We start from the raw sequence: 15,819 nt of genomic DNA, 5'->3' as shown, positions 1-15,819 counted from the left end.
TGCAATAAAAACTTCCCTACCTTTATCTAAATACTGTTCACATATATGCTTCAATGTAAACACTTGATCTACACATCCCCTACCCACTCTGAAGCCTCCTTGCTCATCCGCAATTCTACATTCTGTCTTACCTCTAATTCTTTCAATTATAACTCTACCGTATACTTTTCCTGGTATACTCAGTAAACTTATTCCTCTATAATTTTTACAATCTCTTTTGTCCCCTTTCCCTTTATATAAAGGGACTATACATGCTCTCCGCCAATCCCTAGGTACCTTCCCCTCTTTCATACATTTATTAAACAAATGTACCAACCACTCCAACACTATATCCCCCCCTGCTTTTAACATTTCTGTCATGATCCCATCAGTTCCAGCTGCTTTACCCCGTTTCATTCTACGTAATGCCTCACGTACCTCCACCACACTTACATTCTGCTCTTCTTCACTCCTAAATGATGGTATACCTCCCTGGCCAGTGCATGAAATTACCGCCTCCCTTTCTTCCTCAACATTTAAAAGTTCCTCAAAATATTCTCGCCATCTACCTAATACCTCCCTCTCCCCATCTACTAACTCCCCTACTCTGGTTTTAACTGACAAAATCCATACTTTCCCTAGGCTTTCTTAACTTGTTTAACTCACTCCAAATTTTTTTCTTATTTTCATTAAAATTTCTTGACAGTGCCTCTCCCACTCTTTCATCTGCTCTCCTTTTGCACTCTCTCACCACTCTCTTCACCTTTCTTTTACTCTCCATATACTCTGCTCTTCTTATAACACTTCTGCTTTGTAAAAACCTCTCGTAAGCTACCTTTTTCTCTTTTATCACACCCTTTACTTCATCATTCCACCAATCACTCCTCTTTCCTCCTGCCCCCACCCTCCTATAACCACAAACTTCTGCCCCACATTCTAATACTGCATTTTTAAAACTATTCCAACCCTCTTCAACCCCCCCACTACTCATCTTTGCACTAGCCCACCTTTCTGCCAATAGTCGCTTATATCTCGCCCGAACTTCCTCCTCCCTTAGATTATACACTTTCACCTCCCTCTTACTTGTTGTTGCCACCTTCCTCTTTTCCCATCTACCTCTTACTCTAACTGTAGCTACAACTAAATAATGATCTGATATATCAGTTGCCCCTCTATAAACATGTACATCCTGGAGCCTACCCATCAACCTTTTATCCACCAATACATAATCTAACAAACTACTTTCATTACGTGCTACATCATACCTTGTATATTTATTTATCCTCTTTTTCATAAAATATGTATTACTTATTACCAAATTTCTTTCTACACATAGCTCAATTAAAGGCTCCCCATTTACATTTACCCCTGGCACCCCAAATTTACCTACTACTCCCTCCATAACATTTTTACCCACTTTAGCATTGAAATCCCCAACCACCATTACTCTCACACTTGATTCAACACTCCCCACGCATTCACTCAACATTTCCCAGAATCTCTCTCTCTCCTCTACACTTCTCTCTTCTCCAGGTGCATATACGCTTACTATAACCCACTTTTCACATCCAATCTTTATTTTACTCCACATAATCCTTGAATTTATGCATTTGTAGTCCCTCTTTTCCTGCCATAGCTTATCTTTCAACATTATTGCTACTCCTTCTTTAGCTCTAACTCTATTTGAAACCCCTGACCTAATCCCATTTATTCCTCTCCATTGAAACTCTCCCACCCCCTTCAGCTTTGTTTCACTTAAAGCCAGGACATCCAGTTTCTTCTCATTCATAACATCCACAATCATCTCTTTCTTATCATTTGCACAACATCCACGCACATTCAGACTTCCCACTTTGACAATTTTCTTCTTCTTATTCTTTTTAGTAATCTTTACAGGAAAAGGGGTTACTAGCCCATTGTTCCCGGCATTTTAGTTGACTTTTACAACACGCATGGCTTACGGAGGAAAGATTCTTATTCCACTTCCCCATGGATATAAAAGGAAAAGTAATAAGACCAAGAACTATTAAGATAAAATCAAAGAAAACTCAGATGAGTGTGTATAAATAAACATGTACATGTATGTGTAGTGTGACCTAAGTGTAAGTAGAAGTAGAAGTAGCAAGACGTACCTGTAATCTTGCATATTTATGAGACAGACAAAAGACACCAGCAATCCTACCATCATGTAAAACAATTACAGGCTTTCGTTTTACACTCACTTGGCAGGACGGTAGTACCTCCCTGGGTGGTTGCTGTCTACCAACCTACTACCTACATATATATATATACATTATATACAGTATTGATCTCACAGGCCACAAATGTTACTAGGAAAAGAAAAAAATTAGAAAAGAAAAGAAAAAAGTATAAAAAACATAAAATAAAGGAATGCGAGTTTGTGGAAATCGCCGATGTTGCCGCCACCCGGTCATTTTGGGTCAACTTCTCACTTCTGTATCTTGGTAAGTACTGATCAGAAAATTTTTTTCTTGTTTTATTACCTTCACACAAATATATTCTTTAAATCTGTAAGATTTTTTTTTTTTTTTTTTTTTTTTTTTCTCTCAAAATTTCTTGGACACTGGGGCACCCCTTCAGATTTTGGCCTTGGACCCTGAAAAGGTTAACCAAAGAAGAAAAGATGTTAGTAGAATGCTAAGAAAAAAAGATTCTTCTTCACAGAATGGTAGAATAGGGGAATCGGCAACAAGCATATGTAGTAAATGCCACAAAAACTGGAAGTTAAGAGTATGGTAGATTAACCCCTTGGCTGTTTCGATCGTATATATATGTCTTATGAGATACCGTGTTTGACGTATCTATACGCATAAATTCTAGAGGCTTCAAATCAAGCAGGAGAGGGCTGGTAGACCTACATGAGAGAGAATGGGTCTGAGTGGTGGGTGTGCACCCTGTGAAAAAAGTCTGGGACTCAGCGGTGCATTGTGGGAACACCATCTTCATAGTCCATTTTCACCATGCCTTGCGGTAAGAAGTACCTCACTCCTCAGCAGATTGGAGGTCTTTTGTTCCCAAGTGATAGCTCTAACAGCGATGAAAGTGTCAGTGAAAGTGAATTCCTTGGTTTTCAAGCGGGTGTGACCGAAAACAGTGCACAGGATAACATAATTAGTGATGAAAACCCAGATGACCCACAACCTTCCACCTCTGGTGCTGGGTCGGCTCGTTCATGTTCACCTGTACCAGGACGAAAGAGGAAACTATTTGCCCATGTACAAGACTCAGATGTGAGCAGTGAAAGTGATAGTGATAGTGATTTCAAAGCTATTGAAAGCAATTCTAGTTGCGACAGTGAGGGTGAATATTCCCCAGTGAAGCAGCAGTATATACAACGTCGCTTGCGGTCTGGTAGTGTGCCATATGCTGTTCCAAGGGGAAGGAGTAAATCTCGGAGCACATCCTGTGGCCCTACACCACGACCTGATAGTGAAGATGACGATATTGTTATGATGGGTATGAATGATGTGAGTGAGGCAGCAGGCGGTGGTGGTGATAGTGATGGTGGCATGAGTCATGTGGCACCAGCAGCGGGCCACGCTACTACCGACACTGCTGACTCTGCACAACTACAGCCAGCCTCACCCAACCCCACACTCCCACAACCTGCACAACCACAACCACGTTTCAATATCCAGAACCCACCAGCTGACCGCATCTGGGATTGGCAGCAAGGTGACGAGTTTGTTCCCAGTCCCCATGACTTTGATGAAACACAAAGTGGAATACGGCCATCATGTACACTTGCGAACAATGCCACTGAACTGGAATGCTTTCAGTTGTTCTTCGATGAACCCCTGATGGATATTATTGTCAGGGAAAGCAATACATACTTTGGCAAACACAATTCTTTCACCAAGATCACGCCTGTGGACACAACTGTGGCAGAGATGTATCTGTTCTTTGCCACAATAATGCTTATGCCACATGTGTATAAACACACTGTCAACACATACTGGTCAACAGACTGCCTGATTTCAACCCCAGCTTTCAGTGACATTATACACCAGTGAATAGATTTGTGCTGCTGTTACGTATGCTACACTTTTCAGACAAAACAAGGCCTGACAGAAGCGACAGGTTATATAAGATCAGAAATGTGTTTATGTACTTGAAACAAAAGTGCTGTATGTATTTTTATCCCTTCAGGAAGCTTGTTATTGATGAGTCTTTGATTTTGTTCAAAGGAAGACTAATTCAAGCAGTATATACCAAGCAAGAGGAAATGCTTTGTTATAAAGTTATTTGTACTGTGTGATTGCAAAACTAGTCTGGTTTTGGATATAATTGAATACACTGGCAGTAAAACATTGCAAGATACCAGGAAGTTACTGGGTATCTCTGGTGATGTGGTTAGAACAATGATAGAACCATATCTTGGTAAGGGGCATATTTTATATACTGACAGGTGGTACACAAGCCCTTTACTCAAGTGATTTCTTGCGAGTGAACATGACAGATGTGTGTGGCACAGTGCATGGAAATCTTAAGCATATGCCTAGGTTCGACGCTGGCAGTCATAGAGGTGAGGTGCAGGTGTTTGCTGCCAATGACATCATGGCATTTTGGTGGCATGACAAACGTGATGTCACACTGTTGACATCAGTTCACCAACACGAAATGATAGTGGCAAGCAGAATAGAGAGACCAATGAACCCATTGTAAAACCTTCAGCTGTGATGGATTACAACCTCAATATGTGCTTAGTGGACGAATGTGACATGCAGATTGGGTTTGCTGATTGTGTTTGCAAGAGTTATAAGTGGTACATATAACTCTTTTTCCATCTTCTTGACATTTCCATGCTGAATGCTTATAATATGTATAAGTTGAAGACCAACAACAAGCCCAAATATGGTGAATTTTGTGTGTCAGTCATCAGACAAATAATATTCAAGTACCAAGGAACAACACTTGCAATAGACCAGCACCCACGAAATTATCAACACATGTCCTCTCGTCCGAGGCCTGGTGATCACTACCCCATACCGCTATCTGCTACTGCTCTCAAGAAAAATGCTCAGAAGAGGTGTTTTGTCTGTGGACATACCAGAAAACGCCCACGAAAATGCAGAGACAGTCGTTTTATGTGTGAGGAGTGTAAAACACCATGTTTCAAAGAATTCCACAAGCTGCAGCAGTTCTAGAAAAGTGTCCAGTGATTGTACATATGTATATATACAGTGGACCCCCCGCCATACGATATTAATCCGTTCCTGAGAGCTCATCGTAAGTTGAAATTATCGTTAGCCGAATTAATTTTCCCCATAAGAAATAATGGAAATCAAATTAATCCGTTCCTGACACCCCAAAGTCTAAAAAAAAAAAAATTTTACCACATGAAATATTAATTTTAATACAGTGGACCCTCACCTAACAATATTAATCCATTCCTGAGAGCTCAACGTTAGGCGAAATTATCGTTAGGCGAATTAATTTTCCCCATAAGAAATAATGGAAATCAAATTAACCTGTGCAAGACACCCCAAAGTATGAAAAAAAAATTTTTTTACCACATGAAATATTAATTTTAATACACACAAACTGAAGAAGAGATGTACAATACATGACACTTGCCTTTATTGAAGATCTGGTGATGACTGATGGGATGGGAGGAGGGGAGAGAGTGGATGGTCTTAGTGTTTAGAAGGGGAATCCCCTTTCATTAGGACTTGAGGTGTCAAGTTCTTTTCCGGGATTACTTCCCTTCTTCTTTTAATGCCACTAGGACCAGCTTGAGAGTCACTGGACCTCTGTCGCACAATATATCTGTCCATAGAGGCCTGTACCTCTCGTTCCTTTATGACTTTCCTAAAGTGGTTCACAACATTGTTAGTGTAATAGTCACCAGCACGGCTTGCAATAGCTGTGTCAGGATGATTTTTATCAAAAAAGGTTTGCACTTCAAGCCACATTGCACACATTTCCTTAATCTTTGAAGTAGGCAACTTCTTCAATTTCTCTCTCCCCTCCTCCGAAGCAGTTTCCTCAGGTCTGGCCTCTTGCTGTTGAAGGTGATCTAGCAGCTCATCAGTGGTTAGTTCGTCATTGTCCTCCTCCACCAACTCTTCCACATCCTCCCCACTAACCTGACCAATATGAGCACTAGTTCCAGGCATTTTTTCCTGTTCACCTGGGTGTTAGTCAACTGTTGTGGGTCGCATCCTGGGGGACAAGATTAAGGACCCCAGTGGAAATAAGTTAGACAGTCCTCGATGATGCACTGACTTTCTTGGGTTATCCTGGGTGGCTAACCCTCTGGGGTTAATCGTTTCTCGGTAATTGTTTCGTGTTAAGCCATACCAACAACACACTCTCCACATCTTCGAGTAATACAGCTGATGGTGGTGCAGCAACAGCTGTGGTGCAGCAGCAGCTGACTGTAGTGCAGCAACAGCTGACCGAGGTGCAGCAGCAGCTGACTGTGGTGCAGCAGCAGCTGACTGTAGTGCAGCAACAGCTGACCGAGGTGCAGCAGCAGCTGACTGTGGTGCAGCAGCAGCAGCTGACTGTGGTGCAGCAGCAGCTGACCGAGGTGCAGCAGCAGCTAACTGTGGTGCAGCAGCAGCAGCTGTGGTGCAGCAGCAGCTGACTGTAATGCAGCAACAGCTGACCGAGGTGCAGCAGCAGCTGACTGTGGTGCAGCAGCAGCTGTGGTGCAGCAGCAGCTGACTGTAGTGCAGCAACAGCTGACCGAGGTGCAGCAGCAGCTGACTGTGGTGCAGCAGCAGCTGTGGTGCAGCAACAGCTGACTGGTCCAGCAACAGCTGACAGTGGTGCAGCAGCAGCTGACTGTGGTACAATAGTATTTCTCACCCTTTTTACCACAGGGTTGACACTAGAAGCTTTCTTGGGGCCCATGGTTACTTATTTTACGGGTGAAATCACTAAAAACGCTGTGATAATATGAAATGTTCCGATTGTATGCTTGGATGTGACCGCGGAGGCTGGCATGTAAACACTGCCACCCACGGAACAAGTGAGGCTGGCTCAGGCCGCACGTGGATGCGTCTCGGACGAATCGTGTTGAGCGAGTTTTTTAGCGCTAGGCGAGGCAAATTTTTTGCGTTAAAGTGTATCACTAGGCGGATTTAACGTTATGCGATGCCATCATTAGGCGAGGGTCCACTGTACACACAAACTGAAGAAGGCATGCACCATTACTACTCTACTAAGAATAGAATACTTGACACTTACCTTTATTGAAGATCTGGTGATGATTGATGGGATGGGAGGAGGGGAGAGTGTGGAAGTTATTGTTTAGAAGGGGAATCCTCTTCCATTAGGACTTGAGGTAGCAAGTCCGTTTCCGGGGTTCCCTTCTTCTTTTAATGCCACTAGGACCAGCTTGAGAATCACTGGACCTCTGTCACACAAATCTGTCCATAGAGCTATGTACCTCCCGTTCCTTTAAGACTTTCCTAAAATGGGCCATAACATTGTCATTCTACAGGTTGCCAACATGGCTTGCAGTAGCTGTGTCAGGGTGATTTTCATCCATAAAGGTTTGCAGTTCAACCCACTTTGCACACATTTCCTTAATCTTTTTTTTTCAATTCCATACTAATTCTCGCCCTTTTTACAACAGGGATGGCACTAGAAGCTTTCTTGAGGTCCATGGTGACTTATTTTGCAGTTACAAGCACTAAAAACACTGGGATAATGTGAAATGTACCAAATGTATGCGTAGATGCGACCGCACTGGTTGGCTTGTAAACACTGATGCTGAGGCCACACGTGGGACGCGTCCCGGACGAATCACGTAAGGCGAGTTTTTTATCATGAGACGAGGCAAAATTTTTGCAGTCACATGCTTCGTATGGCGGATTTAACGTAACGTGATGCGTTCGTAAGGTGGGGGTCCACTGTATTAAACAATCGTAATAAACAATTTTTTATATTGTTTGTGTAAACGTTTTATAAACATTATGATAATACTAGTGTTTTTGCTATAATTGTGTTACATTCAACGAGTGTATATATGAACATTGCACCATACTTTGGTCTCACAGCCCACAAAAGTTATGTGAAAAAATAAAGTAGTGAAAAAAAAAGAAACCGTCGAATAAAAGTAAACCAAAGTTTACCAGGTGAGCGGCAGTCTCCGCTGTTGCCATACGTGGCTCATTTTCTGCAAACTTCACGCCTCTGTATCTCGGTAAGTACTGATGGGGATTTTTCTTTTTTTTTTACTAAAACAATCAGAAAAATAATCTTAACATTTTCATAAGAAATTTTTTTTTGTTTTTTTTTTCGAATATTTTACAACACCAGGAGACTTCAGGATTGGGCCTTTCGACAGCCTTAGAAATCTCAACAGAGTCATGCTGGGCTCTTTTTACTATCTGTGTCAGACCCATCGTGGAGTATGCAGCTCTGGCATGGAACCCGCACCTGAAAAACTGTGTTAAGAAAGTAAGAGAAAGTGAAGAGATATGCGACAAAACTAGTTCCAGAACTAAGGGGTATGAGCACTGTGGAAAAACTATCGGTATTGAGTCTAACAACACTGATGGATGGAATAACCAGGAGAGAAATGGTAACAATATAGGAAATACTCAAAGGAATTGATAGGGTAGATGGAGGTGGGAAATGGGTACTCAGGGGCAGAGCTGGAATTGAAGGACACAGATGAACCAAAGGGATGTAAAAAAAAAAGTATGTCTTTAGTCTCAGAGTAGCTGGGAAGTGGAATGATCTTGATGAGGAAGTGATCATGGCAGGAAAGAGAATGATTCTGACAAGTAGAAAGTTGAAGTTAGGAGCTAAGACTCAACCTTTCATCCATATATGTGTACAGGTCCATAATTGCAGTTCTTGTTATTGGTTTTTGTGATACAGTACAACTGATTCTCTTGTCCTTGCTTCATCACTCTCTATGTTCTATCCCAGCCAATGTGAATTCTAGAAGGCCATAAGTGGCAGAAAAGAGCAGTTGCCAAAATTTACAGTGACAAAGTGCTTTGCATAAGAATTCTGGAATTGCTGCTAGGCTAAATAATGTCATACAGTAGCAGTGTAATGGAGGACTTGTATGGGTTTATCGCTTTGTGAATCTTAATTACACAATGGCTTTTTCACTAGAAGGGGAGATGTTTGGTGACCTCTAGAGCTACATACACAAAAGCTTGACCAAGAAAAACTTCATTGCAAGTTAAAGGTACTTAGTGTTCCCGGAATGCACTGCATGTTAGTGGCTTTCTTTTGTGCTTAACAGTATTTTATTACAAGTAAACTACATTTTGTATACTGCAGAAAGAAATAAAGTTGTTTGTCTAGATCCTCAACAGCTTGTTCTGCCCAGGTCTTTGGCAGCTTTTTTCACATTTCATTTTTCTGGATATTTGTTCCTTTTATACTAACAGGTTGGGCACACTTTCAAACTTGGAATTCTAGGAGAGATTGCTTATTATTACTCATGCTGTGTAGCTTTTCTGTACTGGAAGAAATTAATGCAATGTTCCCTTTTCTCTTTCACCCATTCAGAGAAAAGTGTGTCATTGAAAATATTGTAATTTTATTATTAATGTACAGTACTTCTAATGTAATTTTCCTTGGCAGCATTGTGTCTCAACAGTGAGTATGTGGAGAATGAAGAAGAATGTGGGGAGGATATTGAAGATGCTTCAGAGTCAGGAAAGGACCTAAAGCATTTAGATGATGATGCTTCCTCAGTGATGGAGGTTTGTAAGTTGTGATTACTAAAAGAAAGTTAGCATTTTACATACAGTTCCTGTTATGCACACTTTCTGCAATATGCATAAAAACATAGACTGTGTTGTGATCTTTATTGTTATTTACATAGTTGTCATGTTTAAAAAGTGCAATAAAAGATATATGACATTCACTATTAGTTCACATTTCTCTGTTCTGCCATTCTTTAGGCAGATTAATGGCTCACCAAACACTGAGTCATATCGTATCCTCAATATTTTGCTCATGTCTTTGTTGTCAGCAAAGGGCCTAATAATGAAGATTGATTTTGCATGAAAAAAATTTTGTTTTCCATTTAATTTTACTTTAGTATTTTTCTCTCTTTTCTGGGCATTGTAAGATGCCTTCAGTTTTAACCGCAATATTTTCTGTTATTAGAATCAGTAATATATGTCTTATCTTGAGAGTCTGGTTCCTCTTATAACTTCCATCTATTTTTATCTCCATCTGTAGAGGAAGTGTCATTTCTTATGCATATTGTACTCTCATTTTCAATGGTATGAATTCAGAGCATGTTTCTATGACCAATACACTCCTTTCAAGGCATTGGCTTATATTTATGCTATATAATCTTACCAGTATGTTTCAGGGAGATCTTGATATTCCTAGTTTATGTTTATTGTAGAAATCTAGTTGTCCATTTAATGGTGTGTGTCAGGCTCTTCAGTTTTGGTGTTAATGCATGTCTAGAATTCAATTTAATTATGGTCAGAGGTTGATTGCACAATTATTTTTGACAAAATTTTTAGAGTATTTTTGAGTGAACAACAGCTGCCACAATCGTAAAGAGTGTGGAACCCGAGAGAGAGAGAGATTGAGATTTTTTTAACACGGCCATTTTTCACCAAGGCAAGGTGACCCAAAAAGAAAGAAAAAAAAAACTTTCATCATCATTCAATACTTTCACCATCATTCACCACATCACAAGCATTTGATACTGCATCTGTTTAATGTTCATTATTATATTTTAACACAATTCTTCTAAAACATCAACACTGAAGACAGTTCTGGTGTGACTTGCCTTTAATGTTAGGAGTGGCAGATATGATTTTCATAGAAATCCCTTTTTAAACACAATTAAGACTACATAAATAGTGGTACATTTTTCTTTCTTTCAACACACCGGCCGTATCCCACCGAGGCGGGGTGGCCCAAAAGGAGAAATGAAAGTTTCTCCTTGTACATTTAGTAATATATACAGGAGATTTGGTTACAAGCCCCTTGCTCCTGGCATTTTAGTCGCCTCTTACAACACGCATGGCTTATGGAGGAAGAATTCTGTTCCACTTTCCCATGGAGATAAGAGGAAATAAACAAGAACAAGAACTAGAAAGAAAATAGCAAAAAACCCAGAGGGGTGTGTATATATATATATATGCTTGTACACGTATGTGTAGTGTGACCTAAGTGTAAGTAGAAGTAGCAAGACGTACCTGTAATCTTGCATATTTATGAGACAGACAAAAGACACCAGCAATCCTACCATGTAAAATAATTACAGGCTTTCGTTTTACACTCACTTGGCAGGACGGTAGTACCTCCCTGGGTGGTTGCTGTCTACCAACCTACTACCTTTAAGTGGTACATTTATAAAAAAAATATTTCAGAATGTTGGGGCTGCAGTTTTAGCTTTACATGCCCTCTGTGGTTCTGAGAGAGAATTCTGGCCTGATGATAATGACACCGATGAATCAACCGATGAAGACCCAGAGTTAGTGGCTGACCACTGGAAGTGTCTCACCTGTGATGAGAAAAACAAACCCTTTGTAAGATACTGCAGTAAATGCTGGCAGGTGAGTTGTACTTTGTAGGATACTGCAATAAATGCTGGCAGGTGAGTTGTACTTCTACCATGTTGGCATTAAGGTATCATTGGCTGATTTTAGGATCCCAAGGTATACAGTGCAGTATTCATTGTGTCCTCAGTGGTCTTTAAATTGGTGGTGTTATGTCGGATACATTCAGTGAATGTGCTGGAATTTTTCATGAAGGAAATGGGTCATTGTGCCAAGGAACATGAATATGAGATTAAGAAATAAGAAAATAGATGTGGGAGACTGGAAAGTGCCAAGAAAGATGTAATTTGGAAACTATAATTTTGAGAGAGGGTCTTGATCCAAAAAAATTAAACATCCTTTCTTTGGATCACACCTTATTGCCTCCCACTTCCCCAGGAGCTGTGTGACCCCTATGAGTTTAGCACTTCACTTCCGCCATGAATATAATAACTAGATGTATTTTAACCACTGTGAAATTCGAGAAAGATATCCCCATCTTGCGTAACCCCAGCCTCCTATGCAGTACCTCAGTGTACACAGTAGGAATAATGAAAAGTGCAGTATAAGTTACAAATTCAGTTAAAGATTTAGTGAATCAGAAGGACCATTCACGAGTTATCACCTTGAAAATAATCTCCCAATTTCTTCAATAAAAATGGCAAATTAGAATATACACAGCCCAAACCTTCCACTAAGTAAATCACCAACTTTGAAAGTTTACAGCTAACTTGAGGAAGTATTTTCTTGGTTATCTCTGAGAGATCAGTATCCTAAAATACACACACCACTCATTAACCTTGATGCCACTCAGAAATTGCATTGTAAAGTTATTTTTATTGAATGGTTGAAACCAGTCGGATGCGATACTCAGATTCTTTTTTAACACATCAGCTATCTCCCACCAAGGCAGGGTGACCCAAAAAAGAAGAAACACTGTCATCATCACTCACTCCATCACCGTTTTGCTAGAGGCGTGCCAATATGTATTACAGTTCAAAAACTGCAGCATATCTCCACCCCTCTTTCAGAGTGCAGGCACTATACTTTCCACCTCCATGACTTAAGTCTGGCTAACTGGTTTCCCTGAATGTCTTCATAAATGTTACTTTGCTCACACTCCAACAGCATGTCAAGTCATAAAACCACTTGCCTCCAGTGACTCCTATCTAACATGCTCACACATACTTGCTGGATATCCAAGCTCCTTGCACACAAATCTTCCTTGACCTCCTCCCTCCAACCTTTCCTAGGATGACTACCCTATCCTCCCTCCACTACAGATTTACATCCCCTCCAAGTCATCAATTTTGTTCCACCCTCTCTAAATGTCCAAACCATCTCAACAATCCCTCCTCAGCCTCTGATTAATACTTTTAATAACCTTGCACCTCCTTTTAATCTCCAAGCTACGGATTTTCTGCATAATCACACCACATATTGCCCTCACACATTACATTTCCACTGCCTCCAGCCTCCTTACCACAACATTCACAACCCATGCTTCACACCACTGCTGTTCAAAAGAGCAACTTATGTCCTTTCACTCACCATTACAGGTATTCCTCAAAATCCAACAAAATTTTCCCTACATAGTCTAAACCCAAAACATGTCACCCATTTCATACTTATTTTAATCATGGGGATGCACTAAACTCATAGGGGTCAAAGTGCCTGGGGAATGGGTGGCATTCAGGTTTGTTCCCAGGAAGGAGAGAATTAGTCCAGCTCCCCTCTTCAGTTGAGAAGGCATACTCCACTTATTTAATTCAAAATAATACTATACCATTTCAAGATTAAAGTGCATAATGGCACCTACACACTCCACTTTCTAATTATAATACACAAGTGTTCAAATTTTGAAGCCAATCAGATGTTTTCTATAGTTAACACACTGAAACCAATACATGTATCTGGAATGATCCCTCTAAAATTGAGCAGAGGCCACTTGCACTTAGCAGTTGTTCCACAAACCTTTCTCTAGTTATAGTTCACCAGGCTTGAAGCTGATTGGATAAGGCATCCTGAAGTTATAATGAAAGCATCAGAGGAAGTTAGAGGCAAGAACATTGTACCTTACATTATGACCAGCTCTGGCATAAGGTCATATTTGTGAAACTTAGAAATGCCATAAAACAAAAGTGAGTTTTCAATATTTCCCAGTTTTCTTCTTACATTTCTTCTCTTTAAAATTCTCTAAAACTTGAAATAATCTTCACTTTAATATATTGTAATTGTTGCCCTTTAAATGGTCATATTTGTTATAGATTCTTCTTCTTCTTCAACAAGTCGGCAGTCTCCCACCGAGGCAGGGTGACCCAAAAAAAAGAAAGAAAATCCCCAAAAAGAAAATACTTTCATCATCATTCAACACTTTCACCACACTCACACATTATCACTGTTTTTGCAGAGATGCTCAGAATATAACAGTTTAGAAGCATATACGTATAAAGATACACAACATATCCCTCCAAACTGTTATAGATTCATTGCCTGCAATTCTTATTTATTGAGTTACCTAAGGAATAATTATCAACTAATCATTCATTTTGCCATCATTTAAAAGGATTTTTCCCATTTACAGCTAAGGAAAAACTGGCTACCAGAACGACCTAAGAGGCGGAAGAGGAGAAAACCAAGACCTAAGAACAAGCACAAGAAACATCAAACAAATGCTATACCAAAATGGGAAAATTATCCGATTCAGAGTCCATTAGATCCCTCAGCATATTCTGATTTGTTAAAGGAGAACACCATACCTTCAACAAGTTTTTCCATGGATTGTTGTAGATCACAAGATTCAGGTATTTTCCTCTCTCAGGACAATTTGACTGATTTTAGTCAGAAACTAAAACGTGAAGATTCCCAAAGCTCAAATCTCGGCAATAATTTGACAGATTTCCTGCCTGAAAATTTAGGATCAGTATCACATCAAGACATACATGAGATATTAAACAAGAAGTCAGCTTGTTTTATGGTAACAAGAGAGAGCAGTGCTGCACCACAAGCTTTTGATGGTGAATCTAAGGATCAGGAAAATGAAATAAATAATTTTTTTAAATTTTTGTTATCAAAAGCTGGAAAGGAGTGGCTTAATTCTGCAGCTGGGAGATGCTTTCTAGCCTCTCCAGAGGTCAAGGAAGTAATAAGGAGAAGACTGAGGCATTCTTCAGCAGCTTCAGAAGTATCCCAGTCTACAAACTTGGTTTCTGTTTTATGCTCAGTGTGTCATGTGCGCCCAAAGAATGCCTTAATAATTCATGGCCGAGTTGCTCACTTAGTTGCATGTTATCAGTGCGCCCACCATCTTCTGGAAAGGGGATCACGGTGTCCAGCATGTCGACGAAAGATTCACATGGTTTGTAAACAGATGTGATAAAATATCCTTTACTACTATATAACTCATTCATCACTATTTGCTTTCCAAGATTCTCTTATTAAAAATGTAATGTCAGTATAGACCATATCTTATCTCTTTTGTAACATGATTCAAATATATAGTATTAATTTTTTTTTACCTCTGAAGAGAGGCTCCTTGATGCCAGTAAGAGACTTTTGATCTAAGGAATTGAACATACCACCTTCTTTGGATCAGACTTCATTGTTTCCTATCTTCCCAGGTGCTCTGTAACTAAATATGGGTTTAATGCTCCCCATAGATATTTGAAACTTTAATAAAAAAATTAAAAAAAAAGTATTATTGCAGTGACTTGTTCATCTAGTTTTGAGAATGGTGTGCATCTGTGTATGTATGGAAGTAAAAAATTAAATCTAGTGTGTTCATATACAGTATGTTGTTTACATTCATGTAGATATAATGTTGTGCTTGTGTCTGTTTAGTTTTGCATGCACATGCTAAAACCTTACATAAGATTTTTAATGGAAAACTGTGTACGTATGTAGCTGTGTGTGTGTGTGTGTGTGTGTTCATGAGATTGCTTGTTTGAGTTTACAGGGTGTACTGAAGGTATTTATTTGAAAAGGACTAAAACTTCATATCCTGGAAAAGCTATGATCCTGTCTGTATAGGAAAGCATAGAACTTTGCCCCTACCCTCCATACTGTCATTGCTCATCCTACTAGAATAAATAACATTGGATGGGATAGCACTAACATAATATACTTGTGTATATTTTATAGGAAAGCAATACTGGTGACCCTAATCTTGCTGCTATTATTATTTTGGGTTAAATAACTTAGCAGCATTTCTTTTTCTTTTTTTTTACCATTTTGACACAGAAGCACAAATATTTACTATAAAATGTGTTTGATTTCAGTTAAATTTTCTATAATTTAAGACTCCCCTCCCCACATTTTACCTAATAGGAGA

General features: G+C 39.7%; 1 protein-coding gene across 3 annotated transcripts in view; it reads left to right on the top strand.

The window, feature by feature from the left end:
- LOC128688736 (E3 ubiquitin-protein ligase Mdm2) overlaps positions 1-14,992 on the top strand; it is an 84,326-nt gene extending 69,334 nt beyond the window's left edge. For all 3 annotated transcript variants that reach the window (XM_070084455.1, XM_070084456.1, XM_070084457.1), the window contains exons 5-7: positions 9,562-9,683; positions 11,322-11,507; positions 14,074-14,992. In XM_070084455.1, the coding sequence (XP_069940556.1) occupies positions 9,562-9,683; positions 11,322-11,507; positions 14,074-14,865 (1,100 nt within the window). In that variant the 3' untranslated portion in view covers positions 14,866-14,992. The remainder of the gene's footprint in view (positions 1-9,561; positions 9,684-11,321; positions 11,508-14,073) is intronic.
- The last annotated feature ends 827 nt before the right edge of the window (positions 14,993-15,819 follow it).

This window comes from Cherax quadricarinatus, chromosome 13 (assembly GCF_038502225.1).
Source record: "Cherax quadricarinatus isolate ZL_2023a chromosome 13, ASM3850222v1, whole genome shotgun sequence".
Classification (NCBI taxonomy): Eukaryota; Metazoa; Arthropoda; class Malacostraca; order Decapoda; family Parastacidae; genus Cherax; species Cherax quadricarinatus.
Note: the sequence above shows the minus strand (reverse complement) of the source record. Positions and strands in the feature narration are given on the sequence as shown.